The following is a 15,518-nucleotide window of genomic DNA, read 5'->3' as shown; positions in this document are numbered from 1 at the left end:
ATCCAATCGCGGAACTAAATTTACTTAGAAAATATGAGTTTACAAATCTCAACAATTAAGTACCTAATTTTAATATATATATATATATATATATATATATATATATATATATATATATATATATATATATATATATATATATATATATATATATATATATATATATATATATATATAATTAAATATTAAAATAAGTATTAAATAATCAGAATCGAGAACCGACTACTCTCCTTAAGTATTGCACAATTGCACATATCTCACCAGCTGTATAGTAGAAAATTTTAGTTACTTCATTTAGTCAAATTATGCTGTAATTTACATGCTCGAGCTTTTATAAAGACAAGACGTCACTTTAAAGTGATCATTTATTCTTATCATCTTTAAAACTTATTTAACTGAGCCTGGACTGGACAATGGACATGGATACATATTTCTTTAATATTGTATTTTATTTGCAGAAAGTTTTAGAAGAAATAGTCAATGCAGACAGTGGTGCGCCGTGCAGTCCACGGCATTCAAAGAAGAAACAATTTATTGATGCTGTAAAGAGGGGACTTAGTAAGTTTATAATTTTGAAAAACAGTACTTAAAGTTAAAATCGCTATTTGAAGATCGGTAAAAATTTCAAAAGATTTTGATATATGCGATAAGCTTAATTATTTAAAATAAAATAAAATTGTAATCGTTTTATTTTAGGTCCCCAAAACAATTCAAAGCAAGTGACGGAGGCGGCAGTAGTGACTTGTGTGAAACTATGCAAAGCGTCCACCTATCTCAATATAGCAGACTCCGGGAATGTCACCTTTGTACTAGTCAAATCTGTAATCAATGATCTCAAGGTTAGTACAAACTGGTAAAATTCAAGATAAATAAATGCACGAAGAGGTCCGTTCAAAACGTAAAAACACTCATTGCTTTTTTATAGCAAACTCTGTAGGAAACTGAACACACATAATGCGTGCTAGCGTACGCGTCTACGGGAGAACGCGTCTTTGCGTACACTTTTGCGAGCATTTATGCTTTAGGTTTTTCTATTCTCTTCTGTCATCTGCTGCTTAACAACTCTGTGAAGTTGTGTTTTAGTATAGCAGTCGCGCGGCTGCCGCACTACTCGCGACTTAAATGTGAAGGCAGCCTTAGCATAGCACGGCTCGTAAACGTGCCAACGCACTACTTTGCGTTCACCTTTGCGTACGATCGTGTTGTTTATTGTTATATATCAACTCAGTGAAGTCGTGAGCTCGATATATTACGTCTATGCCAACACGTTACTTTGCTTACATTTTGGCGTGCGAACACGAATGCTTTACAATTTTTTCTTCTTTTCTCTTCACACTTCACAGTTACTTTTGTTCAACCTTGTAAAGCTCTAGGAGCCTTAATGTGCGAACGTGCATTCATGTTTAACATATTTAGGTCTAATTTCACCAACATCTATTAGTGCTGCTTTTTAAAATGTCATATTGTCTTCTCTTTCATATGAAAAACGAAAGAGGTAACGTGATACCAATTCTAGCATTAACTTCAACAGTCGTAGGTGAAATTGGGCCTTAATTTTTCTTTCTTCTCAGATGCTGCTGTTCAACCCGGTGAAACCGTGGGCGCGGTACGGCGCAGCTCCAGGATGTGCGGAGCTAGAGCTAGTGACGGAGTGCCTAGTGTCGCTGTTCCGCATAATGCCGCACTCCAACGACGCTCTCAAAGTGTGCCTCAACCTTTCGGCGCATATATCCTACCATTACGTCATCGTGCACGCGCTTCTTAGGTGGGGATAGCTACTTGTCTCTTTCGCTCTCGCTTAAATGTAACTCCTGACTTTTTAAAAGTGAGCACATCCTGTCTCTTTGACTCCCGCATAAATGTAACGCCTCTCTTTTTGGAAGTGAGCATATCTTGTCTCTTTCACTCCCGCATAAATGTAATAGCTCTCTTTTTGGAAGTGAACATATCCTGTGTGTGCGGGATTATTTTTTCACAGGTGAAAGTTAAAAAAAAATATCTTTAAAATAACTGTTCTCGACAGGATAATAAAGCAGCCACGACTGGCGTGGTGGCCGCAGATAGAGCTGCTTTACCCCAAGGCCGCGGAGCTGAGAGTCATGTTCACAGACACACTCAATAAGGCTACACAGGTAATTATAAATTGTGATAGCCTTATTAGTTGAGTAGTTCAGTATCCTAAAAATATTATGTAAAAAGAGAAAGTAATGAGACATTAACTCATTCGGGAAGTCAAAAACAAGAGTTGTTGTGTGTGTGTCTGTTCTAACCAGCCTTGCCAGACCTCATAATGTTGGCGGGACGTCCCGATATTTTTATCAAAATTATATGTCAGTCTCTCGCTGGCCACCGTGCGAGGTGCACGATGCCTCTGCCACGATCCCCGAACGCTAATGTTAATCGGAATGCTCAACCCGATAGAATGGATTGTATGCAGTGTAGTGCGTGCCGGGTTGTGATTAACGAGCTACTTGCATTCATAACTAACAAAGTTAAAATGTCGTCTACGCGACGCCCTAGGATACATTGAGCGCGAAGTAGGTTAACGACTGACGGTGGTCTTTATTATTAAAAAGGTATCAACATTCATCTGTATAAATTTTGTACGGTATGAAATGACTTTATATTTTAATTTTTTAACATAGTTCAGTAACGCGACTGACGTTGAATCCCCCGTCTGCGATACGGCTGACGGTGCATTTTTGGTTGAGCATGACCTCAATAATCATCCATAAAAGTTTCATTCGGTATAAAATCACTTTTCACAATTATTTTTTTTACAACTTTGAAATACTCTCAGTTAACATCCCACCACGGGTGCGGCGACTGACGCTGATTATATTGATTGATAAATATTAAGCTACCGCTGGACAAAAATTTGGTCGGTATGAAATGACTTAGCAAACGATAGCACTACCTCCCCTACTATAAGGATTGCGCGCCCGCGTTATCGCACTCGCCTGACATTGAACAATCAGCTGACTATATTATGCCGACGAAGCCTTCGTATTGAGACATAATTGTTCAAAATGACTCGCAGAAAGCGTTCATAAGCCACACCACGCAAAATGACAACAACTTTACACTAGTGGAGCGTAAAAAACGCAAAACGCAGAACAAACGTAGCAATTTAACAGGTACAGCACAGTCTTCGAGTAAGTTACAGGTAGCTGATTTAACGTCGTATATTTATATATCGAGACTGAATAAATCGACCACTATTGAGGACGTTAAGGAATTTTTAAAGGAAAAAGGCGAGGATTGCACCAAAATAGAATTGTTAACGCAACGGTACGAAACAGATTTTTGTTCCTTCAAAATAGCTGTACAAAGGAATAAGCTAGATACGTTTTTAAGCAAAGATTTCTGGCCTAAGGGTATAAAATTTAGATTATATCACGAACGTAAAACGAGAAGCGCAATACAAATTTAGTATGGACTGTACCAGAATTAAATTAACATCTTTTAACTGTAAAAACATAAAGACTTCTGCTAAAACGGTGCTAGATCTAACGCAAACATCTGATCTTGTAGTTCTTCAAGAGACCTGGCTGCTTGAGCACGACTTGAACTTTGTGCATTCGATAAATAAATCTTTCGGTTGTGTTGCTAAGTCGTCGGTGGACTCCTCGGAGGGTATCCTTAGGGGTAGGCCTTATGGCGGGCTTGCTATAATGTGTGTTTCATTACAATCGGTTCGGTAGTTTTGGCGTTTGGCGTGAAAGCGAGACTGACAGACAGACAGAGATACTTTCGCATTTATAATATTAGTATAGATTATGTGCACACTGCACAGCTGTTTTTGGGTATTATGATTAACTAAGGGCCGCGCTACACCGGAATGGCAGCGGCGAGGCGAGCACTTTCAGCGCTGCCATTCCGGTGTAGCGCGGCCATAAGAGGGGTACCAGTTACCAGGGTTTTAAAAAGTTTTTAAAATTGACACCAATTTTGTTGACATCGCGCGCTATAAACCGAAGTCCACGCGGACGAAGTCGCGGGCAACAGCTAGTTTCCTATAAGCCGAACGCCCTGAAGTATGTAAGATGGGGCGAGAGAAACTTTTTTTTTTTTTTTTTATGAAATAAGGGGGCAAACGAGCAAACGGGTCACCTGATGGAAAGCAACTTCCGTCGCCCATGGACACTCGCAGCATCAGAAGAGCTGCAAGTGCGTTGCCGGCCTTTTAAGAGGGAATAGGTTAATAGAGGAGGGTAGGGAAGGGAAGGGAAGGGAATTGTTGAGGGTAGGGAAGGGAATAGGGTAGGGGTTAGGGGATTGGGCCTCCGGTAAACTCACTCACTCGGCGAAACACAGCGCAAGCGCTGTTTCACGCCGGTTTTCTGTGAGAACGTGGTATTTATCCGGTCGAGCCGGCCCATTCGTGCCGAACCATGGCTCTCCCACGTATATACGTGGGAGAGCCATGGTTCGGCAAACTCTAGTCAAATTAATTTATATGGGGAATTTTGTTATAATAATTTAGATATATTTCCTGATTATTTTTTATGTGATTGTCAAGACGTTTTTAATTGTGAACATTTACAAAGTCAATATAATAATATTGATCGACATTATAGGCATATTATTGACGTACTAGCTGTTACCCGCGACTTCGTCCGCGTGGACTTTAGTTTATGAGTAGTTGTTCCCGTACATCGATTGTGTAGGAACCGCACATTTTTCCGGGACTAAAAACATTCCTTGTCCTACATTCAAATTAGTATCTCCAATCTCCATGCCAAATTTTATCAAAATAGATTAAATAGTTTAGGCGATAATCATAAAGTTTATTGTGCGGGAACCGTACATTTTCCGAGACAAAATTAGTATTCCTTGTCCTTTCCCGAACTCCCTACTCAAAGTATCTCCATACCAAATTCCATGAAAATAGATTGAATAGTTTACGCGCAAATTATAAAAGTATATTGTGCAGTAACCGTACATTTTTCCGGGACAAAATGTATCCTATGTTCTTTTTCGGGACTCAAAGTATCTTTATACCAAATTTCAGCAAAATTGGTCCAGCCGTTTATGCGTGATGCCGTGACCACCCGAAATATTGGTAACGTTCCGCGCAGCTTCGTCCGCGTAAATTAGATATTTCACAGACAAATATGTCCACAAAAATAGCCTATGATCCTTCACGTGGTCTACTTCTTATCTGTGCCAAATAACAGAAAAAATTCTCCAGTAGTTCGTGAGATAAGCCCTTTCAAATAATTTCCCCCGTTTTTTTCCTCTATTTCTTCGATTCTATTAGTCTTAGCGTGATAAAATATAGCCTACAGCCTTCCTCGATAAATGGGCTATCTAACACTGAAAGAATTAATCAAATCGGACCAGTAGTTTCTGAGATTAGCGCGTTCAAATAAGCCCTTTCAAATAATTTCTCCCCGTTTTTTCCACACTTTTTTCTATTTCTTCGCTTCTATTAGTGTTAGCGTGATAAAATATAGCCTATAGCCTTCCTCGATAAATGGGCTATCTAACACTGAAATAATTTTTCAAATCGGACCAGTATTTCCTGAGATTAGCGCGTTCAAACAAACAAACAAACAAACTCTTCCCAATTATAATATTAGTATAGATTACAAAACGCTGCAATTGTAAGTTCTGGTTCATGTGAACACAGACGAGGTAAGAAGATACCAGGCTGGAACTACCACGTCAGAGATAGCCACGAGAGAGCTAGGATTTATTTTAAGTGCTGGATGGTTGCTGGCAAGCCCTCCAGCGGAACAGATTATGAAAACATGTGCAAAAGTCGGAAAGAATTTAAAAACAAACTTAAATGGTGTCGAAAAATGAGGAAAGTATTAAAATGAATATTTTAGCTTTACATAGAAAGAATAAAAACTTTATTAAATTTTGGAACACTACTAAGAAACTCAACTATAAACAAAATTTACCTGTATCGGTGGAGGGCTGCCAGCAACAGTCCGAGATAGCTGAATTATTTGCTCGTAAATTTAGAATAAGTCCTCTGGATGCGCAATATGTGTTTGATACTGAGATCTGTCCTAATAATGATGTCATAGAATTTACACCAGAGGATATCTCGAAGGTCATAATGAGTATGAAACGTGGTAAATCGCCGGGTCACGATGGACTCAGTATCGAGCACATAGTGTGGGCCAGCGACAAAATTATTAGACATTTAAGTCGATTATTTAATCTTTGTATTAAGTACTCGTACTTACCTGAGGAGCTAATGAGAACGATAGTCACTCCTATCGTCAAAAGTAAAACGGGTAACCTGAGTTCTACGTCAAACTACCGGCCGATATCCTTAGGTACAATTGTCGGCAAAATATTAGAGAGACTGTTGCAACCGGAACTGCTTAAGGACATTAAAATTGACGACGCGCAGTTTGGCTTCCGGGCCGGACTCTCGACGGATGCCGCTATAGCCAGTCTGAAAAGCACAATAAACCACTACAAGTCCCGTAAGACTTCTGTTTATGCGTACTTTCTAGACCTGAGCCGCGCCTTTGATTTGGTCAACTATGACATTCTATGGAATAAGTTGCTCAAGTCACAGGTGCCTAGGCGGGTGGTTGATCTGTTGAGATTCTGGTACGGAGGCCAAACTAACTTACTGAAATGGGGTGACGCGACCTCTAGTGTATATAGGCTAGTGTGTGGAGTTCGCCAAGGAGGGGTCACCTCTCCAGACCTCTTCAATGTGTATGTGAACGCTGAGTAGCACCAGAATCGGCTGCCATATAGGAAACGTTTGTTTGAATAACCTGAGCTACGCAGACGATATGGTGCTCCTCAGCCCCTCAATCAAAGGATTGAGGCGAATGTTAGCGGTGTGTGAGCATTATGCGAATGCGCATGGACTGAAATATAATGTCTCCAAAACCGAAGTCATGGTTTTCTCATCTGGTCGGGGTCCAGAGGTAGTACCCAAAGTGTACTTGAATGGATGCGAGATAGGTGTTGTTAAGCAGTTCCGGTATCTAGGTCACTTGCTGACTGACCGGCTGGAGGATGACGCTGACATTGAGCGAGAGCGCAGGGCTCTCGCCGTCAGAGCTAACATGATCGCTCGACGTTTTGCCAACTGCAGCAGGGACGTTAAGACCACACTTTTTAAGGCGTATTGCCTTAGCATGTACACCTGCCACCTTTGGATAACGTTCAAACAAAAGTTGATGAGCCGTATAAGAGTTCAGTATAATGATGCATACCGAACTCTTATGCGGCTCCCGCTAAGCTGCAGTGCTTCGAGTATGTTTGCGGAGGCGGGAGTCCCTGACTTTTTTGCTATCATTAGATCTCGGGTGGCTGCATTTTGGCGCAGACTGCGCAGCTCTGGCAATACTATACTCGCGGCTATCTCTGACGACTACTATAATAATTTAATGTACGTGCGGTGGATCTCTGTTCACATGAACCAGAACAAGAAGTGATTTTGTGACTGTCCAGTCATAAAACCCCTTTACAGTGTCAACATTATTTTATTTTAATTTTACATAATATTTTATATAATTTGTATGGGTACATTTATGTCTGAAATAAAGACATTTTATTATTATTTTTTATTTATTTATTTATATGTCCCGCGCGGGACACTCTCAGTCCCGCTTTTCGGGGATAATTCGAATGTACGTGCAGCGTGCTAAGGGAGAAAGGTGCGTAATGAAGATAAGAGTGTGGTAGACAGATGGGTGGATTTTCTATGGGTACTTTTGCGATCTATTGTCACGTAAACGTACCTAATTTTTAGTCAAATAGAAAGATAACAAGAGACACAACTATGTCCCGCCTTTGTCGTAAGAATCCCGCTATTTTTACTCAATAAGTTCTAAAGCCTGGACCTGACACAAAAAAATGTGGCAATGCTGGTCCTACCGTAGATTTGTCGAATCTTCAAATCTTGTTTAACATTTGTTTATTACGAGATGTTTAATTCATAGGGGTACATAGTGCACACGCCACTACGTATGATCTCGTTGACCCTCAAGTCGAAGGAGGTGCAGTCTAAACTGAACAAGTCGGAGGAGCAGCCTGCATACCGCAACCTGCTGCTGCTGCTCGTCAAACTGATACACGCTGATCCCATGCTGATGTTGAGTGTGAGTATTTGTTGTTATAGTGAGAAGTCTTAAAATTTTACCAATTAAGCATGATGACGTTGCTAACATTAAAAAAATTGTAAAACCTATGTAAAACACAGTATTCAAATACGTCATGTCAATACATTTCTTTTGACTAAACAACTTTTATTAAAAAAAAAACAGAACCCCGGCCGCTCTGCGATTGAGATCCAGTCGTCCACAACGGAGCTGATCAACGGTCTGGTCTCGCTGGTCCACCACACTGGAATGGGCGAGATCTCTCAAGAAGCGATGGCGGCGCTACTGGCTTTACACCGGCCCGACAGAGTTCACATGTGGAACCCTGAGGCGCCTCTTAACACGTTTTGGGATATAAGGTAATGTTGAATCTGGACAATCGCTTATTTTCTTTTATAAAAAAATAAGAGGACAAACGCTCACCTAATGGAAGCTGCAGGTACGTTGACTGGTTGGACTGTACGTGAAGGTTTGCTGGTCATATTGATCCAAAAATACTGCTGGTGACACTTCGTTCCAGAGTTTTATAGTTGCGCGGCAGAAAGTTACGCGAAAAACGTACGGTGGAAGATTGCCTCGTTGATCTCGCTAACGCTAACTGATATGAATCCATGTCAGTTCAGATCCATAACATCCACAAAATGTGTGACGACGACATCCACAAAATTTAAGTTAAGTCCCATCCATTTACTGATAATGTTCGGTATGTGTCCTTGCGGGTTTGAGCGGGTGCACACAACACAAGTGTTCGCAAGCGTTGTGCGTGCATGTGAAAATGTGTGCGTGCTTATTTATATACATTCCTATCGTGTATCTATATAGAGATTTTCACTTTAACATTTCTATTATCTAATACTCCTCACAAATTCAGTTCGCAGGTGCTATACAACATCAGTCAGAAGTTAATCCAGCGTCAGGTGGCGAACTACCGCGAGGTTCTGCGGTGGCTGCGCGACGTGCTCACCTGCCGCAACCAGTTTCTCGCCGCACAGAAGGAGTACGCCAACGTCGGAGCGCATATACCGATATGCAAGCAGGCGCATATTAAGTTGGAGGTGCGATAGTTTTTGTTTTATAGCGGTCACGCGGTTAAGCCTTCAAGCGGTCAGTTTAGCGTTCTTTGTGTTGTATTACGAGATATAGAGATACTCACACGGGCGTTCTGACCGCGTCAGAATTCTTCCTGTATGACTGACCGCTCGAACGCAGAATGCGAATGCAGAACGCTTGAACGCGTGACCGCTCTTTGTCTGATAGGTTAAGGTAAGCTAACTGAGTTTTAACTACCATAGAATTAACGTCTGCAATAGTATGTTGTGGTGTGTGTTGTGTGTGTTGTGCTGAGGAATAACTACTTACTTACCTAAGCTACAAACTTATTCACAACTGTAATTAATTTGTTGTAAATCGGTCATAAGCCACACATCAAATCATAGTTCGAGGACTGATTGCAAGATCAAGTAATAAACAAAAAAAAAAGAATGGTTATGAGAAGTTACGAGAGTTTCGTGATTGACGAGTACGTACAAACAAAGTTATCGTTACACCAACTATTGTAATATTTTTTTATTTCAATAGGTCGTCTATGGGCTTTTCGCCCATATCCTTTTCCTGTATTTTTTTAAGTTATCGTTTAGCCAGTGACTTGCTGATCTTAAAGTTTCGGCCTTCAATGTGGGATGGATGTTCCTCAGGTGGTGTTCTTCATGTGCCTGTGGTCTATCGACACGGAGGCGGTGCTGGTGGCGATGTCGTGCTTCGCACTGCTGTGCCAGGAGGCGGACATCCGCAGCGGCACGGACGAGTGCGCCACCTCACTGCTGCCCAACTACGCCGTGTTCCAGGAGATAGCACACACATCTGTCGTGCTTACTACTGGTATGACAAATGTGATGTCATAGTTGTAGAATTTGATCGTGCTGTCGTTTATTTCAATGTTGAAGTAAAAGTATTTCACGATTTCTATAGTTTATATTTCGCAGGCTTAAAGTTTAGTAAAACAAGTGTGAAATACTACAATTTACTAAATTAATTTGTTTTTCTTTACTGCATTATAGCAGCCAGCCAGGATATTGGAAGGGGTTGCTATTACAAAAATATACACAGTGAGTAAATTTCTTCCTAATGTTAGTATCTCTGACTTGAGGAATTTTATGATAAAAAAATAATCAATGTTGTTAATAAATCTTTCGAATTTCAAATCGAAATGTATCGACATCTTATTTCTTTTAAACATAGGTTCCGCGGCGTTACAAAAACGGATAATGGCTTTACTGAGAAAAATAGAGTACTGTGTTAACGGCGTCCAACCAGTATGGGAAGAAACATTTCGATGTTGGTAAGTATTCGCTACTGCAAATGATAATAAAAAATCGGCCAAGTGCGAGTTTGACTCCGGGGACTGCGAGGGTTCCGCAGCAGCAATAAGGTTTATTTTTACGAAATTTAAAGGTTTTTGATTTATTTTTATATTTCAGTTTATTTAATGGAAGTTAATTTAAGGTTTACCATTTATGGCGTTTAAAAAAAACTAATAGCTATAGTGCTCTCAGCCTATCTTATCTCTAGCGTTTATTCACCCTACCGCTACCATGTTTTAGAAAATCTTGACGTAATTTATCGTTTTCTATACAAATCTTAATGCGGTTCACAGACTACATCTACCTACCAAGTTTCAATAGTATAGTTTCGGGGAAAAGTGGCTGTGACATACGGACGGACAGACAGACAGATAGACAGACAGACATGACGAATCTATAAGGGTTCCGTTTTGCCATTTAGCTACGGAACCCTAAAAACTAGAAATGAAAAACATTAAAAGAAAGTCAAAATTAAAAGTAAACGACTCCCACTTTTCGTATTTTGTTTCTTTTTTTTAAATGAAATAAGGGGGCAAACGAGCAAACGGGTCACCTGATGTAAAGCAACTTCCGTCGCCCATGGACACTCGCAGCATCAGAAGAGCTGCAGGTGCGTTGCCGGCCTTTTAAGAGGGAATAGGGAAGGGGAGGGGAGGGTAGGGAAGGAAATAGGAGAGGGTAGGGAAGGGAAAAGGGTAGGGGATTGGGCCTCCGGTAAACTCACTCACTCGGCGAAACACAGGGCAGTTTCTTTTATGATTTCCTTGTAAATTATTCTTATTCTGAACACTACGTCTACGTCTATAGGGATTCAGCGTGCAAAGTTCTACAGAAATGGCCTAAAAGTTCCACCGTCGATGAGGAACCTATATCCCGAACCCACAAGCGCAGAGTGCCACATCATACCAGCACGGAACACGATGTTGAGGTAAATAGAATTGTCTTTTAGTAAAGTCGAAGACTGTTCGTCTCTTTCACTTGCGCTAGAAAATACTGCTATCACGCTCTTACCCATAGATGCAGAATATAGGACGTTATTATGTGCGTAGGTACTGCGTGCTCGCGTGAAATACACAAATAGCGATGCGTTGATGTATGAACTTCAACTTACTGGCGTATAAATGAACACAAATAATAATAATTTTAAATAATTTTTACGTTCTCTTTACCTGTTTCTTATTTTTTTATACGGCAGAAACTAAAACTTATAGTTTTTTATAGATGCAAATACAAGAGTGGGCGAACATAACGTCTTTTCTATGTGCTTTGGGCGGAGTCTGTCTGCAGAAGAAGCCGGCTCCTGCTTGGCAAGGTGAGGAGTACATTTTAATATAAGAATGTTTCTCAAAATTAACCAGAAACATTCTTAAATCCATTGAAAACCCATAGGCAGAGAAGCGACGCGAGTCGCGACTCATCGCGGTAAAATATATTTTATTTTATTTCAGACGCAAGAAAATACAATGTCCTGGCAAACAGTTCACAGGACGTCCAATATTGTCCCGTTACTCAGTAAGTTGTAGTTCTGAACCTTAGTCTAATTACGGTAACAAGGTAACAACATATTTTTACTAATAAAGTATAGCGTTAAATTAACGAATTAAGTAAGTCATCTGAACGTTATAAAAAAAACCCTGTGCAAAACAGAAACGCTCAATTTATCCGTTTTATTAGACTTCCGAGATCCTAGATATTAAAGTAATTAAAAGTTTATGAATAAAACCGACTATCAACAGGTTCATAGGCCAACTGCTGCGGCTGTTACTATGCACGAACGAGCGTTTCGGAGTCCAGATACAGACGCACGTGAAGCAGCTAGTCGGTAATGAGATGTCGCCCGCGCTCTACCCCATACTGTTCGACCAGATCAAAGCGATCGTTGACAAGTTCTTCGACCAACAACAGCAGGTAAGGAAGCATACAGGCGTAACATACGTAACGCAATTTTAATTAACTATTGCTATTATACGTGTGGCGGTACCCACAATTCGCCTAACATTCCTGCATCGCGCTATCAAAGTTTTCTGAGCGCGTCAATGAATGTATCACGTGGGCTCCGGCCCACAGTGGTCTGAAATCGCAAAATAGTGGACATTCGCAAAAAAGTTCGATTTTGGTGTGGAAAAAAATACTATCCGATAGATTTTAAAAGGAGTAACAATAAATCCTTATTAAGTTTTTTATAAAAATGTATATTTAAGGTGAAAAAAAATAATTACGAAAATGTTGTATGGGAAAGAATCTATAAAAAGAGTTTTTGCAAAAACTACTAAGTCATTCTGGTTCATTTTTTAAACAAGTAAAGTTCTAGTGGTATTTAAGGTTTAGAAAAAAAAATTACGAAAATTTACGTGCAGCCTTTTGCAGTAGAGGGGTTCAAAATTTTGAAATAATTTTACTAACTTTTTAGGTGTGGAAAAAATACTATTCGAAAGATGTCCTAAAGAGTAACAATAAATCCTTAATAAGTTTTTTATAAAAATGTATTTTTTAAGGTGAAAAAAAATAATTACTAAAATGTTGTATGGGGAGGAATCTATAAATAGATTTTTTGCAAAAACTGCTAGGTCATTCTGGTTCATTTTTGAAACAAGTAAAGTTCTAGTGGAATGTAAGGTTTAGAAAAAAAAATACGAAAATTTACGTGCAGCACAGTACAGCTTTTGCAGTAGAGGGGTTCAAAATTTTGAAATAATTTTAGTAACTTTTAGGTGTGGAAAAAAAAAATACTATTCGATAGATTTCCTAAAGAGTAACAATAAATCCTTCATAAGTTTTGTACAAAAATGATGTTATATGCCAAAAAAAAACGAAAATTGTATGGGTATAATATATATAAAACGAGTCCTTAAAAAGCAACAATACTTTTAATTATGTATTTACAAACATGGATAGCAAAAACAAAATTAAACTAAAATGAACTACTGACTATTGTAATTATAATAAAATAAAAATTGTTACACACACTAATAACTCAAATAATTTCAAATGAAACTCATAAATAAACAATAATAAATCATAATCAATTAAACCAATGCGCTTTACAAACATAGTGGATCTCCAATGCTATCATCGCCTTGTAATGAACAACTTCACTTTTTTCGTCATCATCTGATAAAAGAGGTCTTTCAAGCAACAGGCCGACTGTGTCTGGATGAAATTCTTGGTGTTTATTTTTTTAGACAACTTCAGATCAAGCAAGCAAACAACAGATCAGAGCTTATTAAAAAGTTGTGCAACAAATCTTCATTAGATTCTGCTCGACTCGTCTTTCTAGTATGCATCTCTCTAGTATTTCTAAATTCTTTATTCCTTGCCTCTGAAGCTTCTTCACTCAAATAGCCAATTGGAATAATCCGCTCGGCAGCTATCCGACTCACTGGATCCCGTGCAGCAGCTTACAGTTCCGACTCACTGGGACTCACTGCAACAGTTCCGACTCACTGGAACTCTCTGGCACTGGCGACTCAAGCGACAAGACTTCAAGATTCGACCTCTGGTCTTCGGGGGGGGGGAGTTATGTGGCGGTACCACAATTCGCCTAACATTTCTGCATCGCGCTATCAAAGTTTTCTGAACGCGTCAGTATATATACGACAGCTGAAATGTATAACGTGGGCTTCGGCCTGACCGAGCATAACACCTCGCTCGGTCGGAAGATCTTCCTTTGTGGCGGCCACGCTTATCCCACATGCGCAACACAATGTCCGCTTGGCAGAATGTCACACTGGAAATAGAGGGACAAAGAAATCTATTATGAATTGTTATACCCCGCTAAGAATCTTTATTAGTAAAAGAGTAGATTTCCAACCTTAAATGACGCACCTCTCTCGTATTTACAGTATAAAATTTTCCATTTGTATCAACTACTAAAGTGGTGGGGCGCGTCATTTAAAGTTAGACAAGCTCTTAATATTTTATACAATAAAAACAAGTCGGGTTTTCCTTCCTGACGCTATAACTCCAGGACGCACGAACCGATTTCCACAGTTTTGCATTCGTTGAAAAGGTCTCGGGCTCCGTGAGGTCTATAGAAAAAAAAATCAGAAAAAACTTCAAGAGAAAAGCAATAAAACAGGGAAAATCATTTTATGACAAAACAACGTTTGCCGGGACAGCTAGTATTTTTAAATATTAAAGGTATTTGTTTAGAAATAATGTTATAAACACATTGTTATAGGTAATGCTCACGGATATGAACACTCAGTTTGTGGAACACACGATATTCATCATGAAGAGCATATTGGAGAACAAGAAGAATGGTCAGCCCTGCGAGCCGCTCAGCACTACCTCTATAGAGGGACTCATGCTCGCAATCGTTAGGTCCGTAGTTAGTCAATGAAATGGTAAATTGGAGTAGCGTAAGAGTAGAGATGCCTAGTAAAAGATTAATCCTATCTATAAGTACTCATAATAGAAAATATAATCAGACATAATCACTGACCTCCATTATACAAATACGCTGGACTTATTTGAAATGACAGCTATTTTTTGTGCCTATTTGAAGCGGAATCTTAGCGTCCCCAATGCGGGGGAAAGAACTAAATCTGACGTAAAAATGACGTTTGAAAGTCGTCACATTGGCGCTGATAGCAGTAGTGAGAGTACTTTGAACTAATACTAGTGATGACAACCAATAACGATTTGCAATTTACGTCAGATTTAGTTCTCTTCCCCCGCATTGGGGGCGCTGATTCCGCTTCAAATAGGCACAAAAAGCAGGTGGGTATCGTAAGTCCGGCGTACTTGTATAATGGAGGTCAGTGGACACAATTAGTGACAAACCACATTGCAATTGGTACACTAGCCGAACGCTTTTCCTTTCAACTGAAAGGAAAAGCGTTTAGCCACTTTCTTTGTTAATACAATTTGGATAAACGACATTGTTATCAGAAGATCCGTTATTATGTTTTGAACTTTTAAGTTTGAATTTATCTTGAGACTCGGCTATATAAATTAAGAGCCTGCGACGGCAAGACCTTCCTCAGTTTTGGAAAAGTTTACCTGTTTGTGATCCTTACATGGGTAAGAAAATCCAGCAACTATGGAGTTTCGGTCGCAGTTACTTTAG

General features: G+C 39.6%; 1 protein-coding gene across 4 annotated transcripts in view; it reads left to right on the top strand.

Moving 5' to 3' along the window:
- Positions 1–15,518, top strand: part of LOC121726743 (neurofibromin) — a 63,518-nt gene that overhangs the window by 3,579 nt on the left and 44,421 nt on the right. For 2 of the 4 annotated variants that reach the window (XM_042114215.1, XM_042114214.1), the window contains exons 8-22: positions 459–558; positions 697–839; positions 1,572–1,765; positions 2,024–2,132; positions 7,929–8,087; positions 8,253–8,446; positions 8,959–9,142; positions 9,782–9,965; positions 10,145–10,192; positions 10,326–10,425; positions 11,255–11,375; positions 11,669–11,759; positions 11,896–11,959; positions 12,184–12,355; positions 14,628–14,770. In XM_042114215.1, coding sequence (XP_041970149.1) covers positions 459–558; positions 697–839; positions 1,572–1,765; positions 2,024–2,132; positions 7,929–8,087; positions 8,253–8,446; positions 8,959–9,142; positions 9,782–9,965; positions 10,145–10,192; positions 10,326–10,425; positions 11,255–11,375; positions 11,669–11,759; positions 11,896–11,959; positions 12,184–12,355; positions 14,628–14,770 — 2,006 coding nt within the window. The remainder of the gene's footprint in view (positions 1–458; positions 559–696; positions 840–1,571; positions 1,766–2,023; positions 2,133–7,928; positions 8,088–8,252; positions 8,447–8,958; positions 9,143–9,781; positions 9,966–10,144; positions 10,193–10,325; positions 10,426–11,254; positions 11,376–11,668; positions 11,760–11,895; positions 11,960–12,183; positions 12,356–14,627; positions 14,771–15,518) is intronic. The other 2 variants (XM_042114217.1, XM_042114216.1) reach the window with 1 other exon arrangement.

The sequence above is a fragment of the Aricia agestis genome, chromosome 5, assembly GCF_905147365.1.
Source record: "Aricia agestis chromosome 5, ilAriAges1.1, whole genome shotgun sequence".
In the NCBI taxonomy this organism is placed as follows: Eukaryota; Metazoa; Arthropoda; class Insecta; order Lepidoptera; family Lycaenidae; genus Aricia; species Aricia agestis.
The sequence above is the reverse complement of the archived record's forward strand: the minus strand, read 5'-3'. Positions and strand labels throughout refer to the sequence as shown.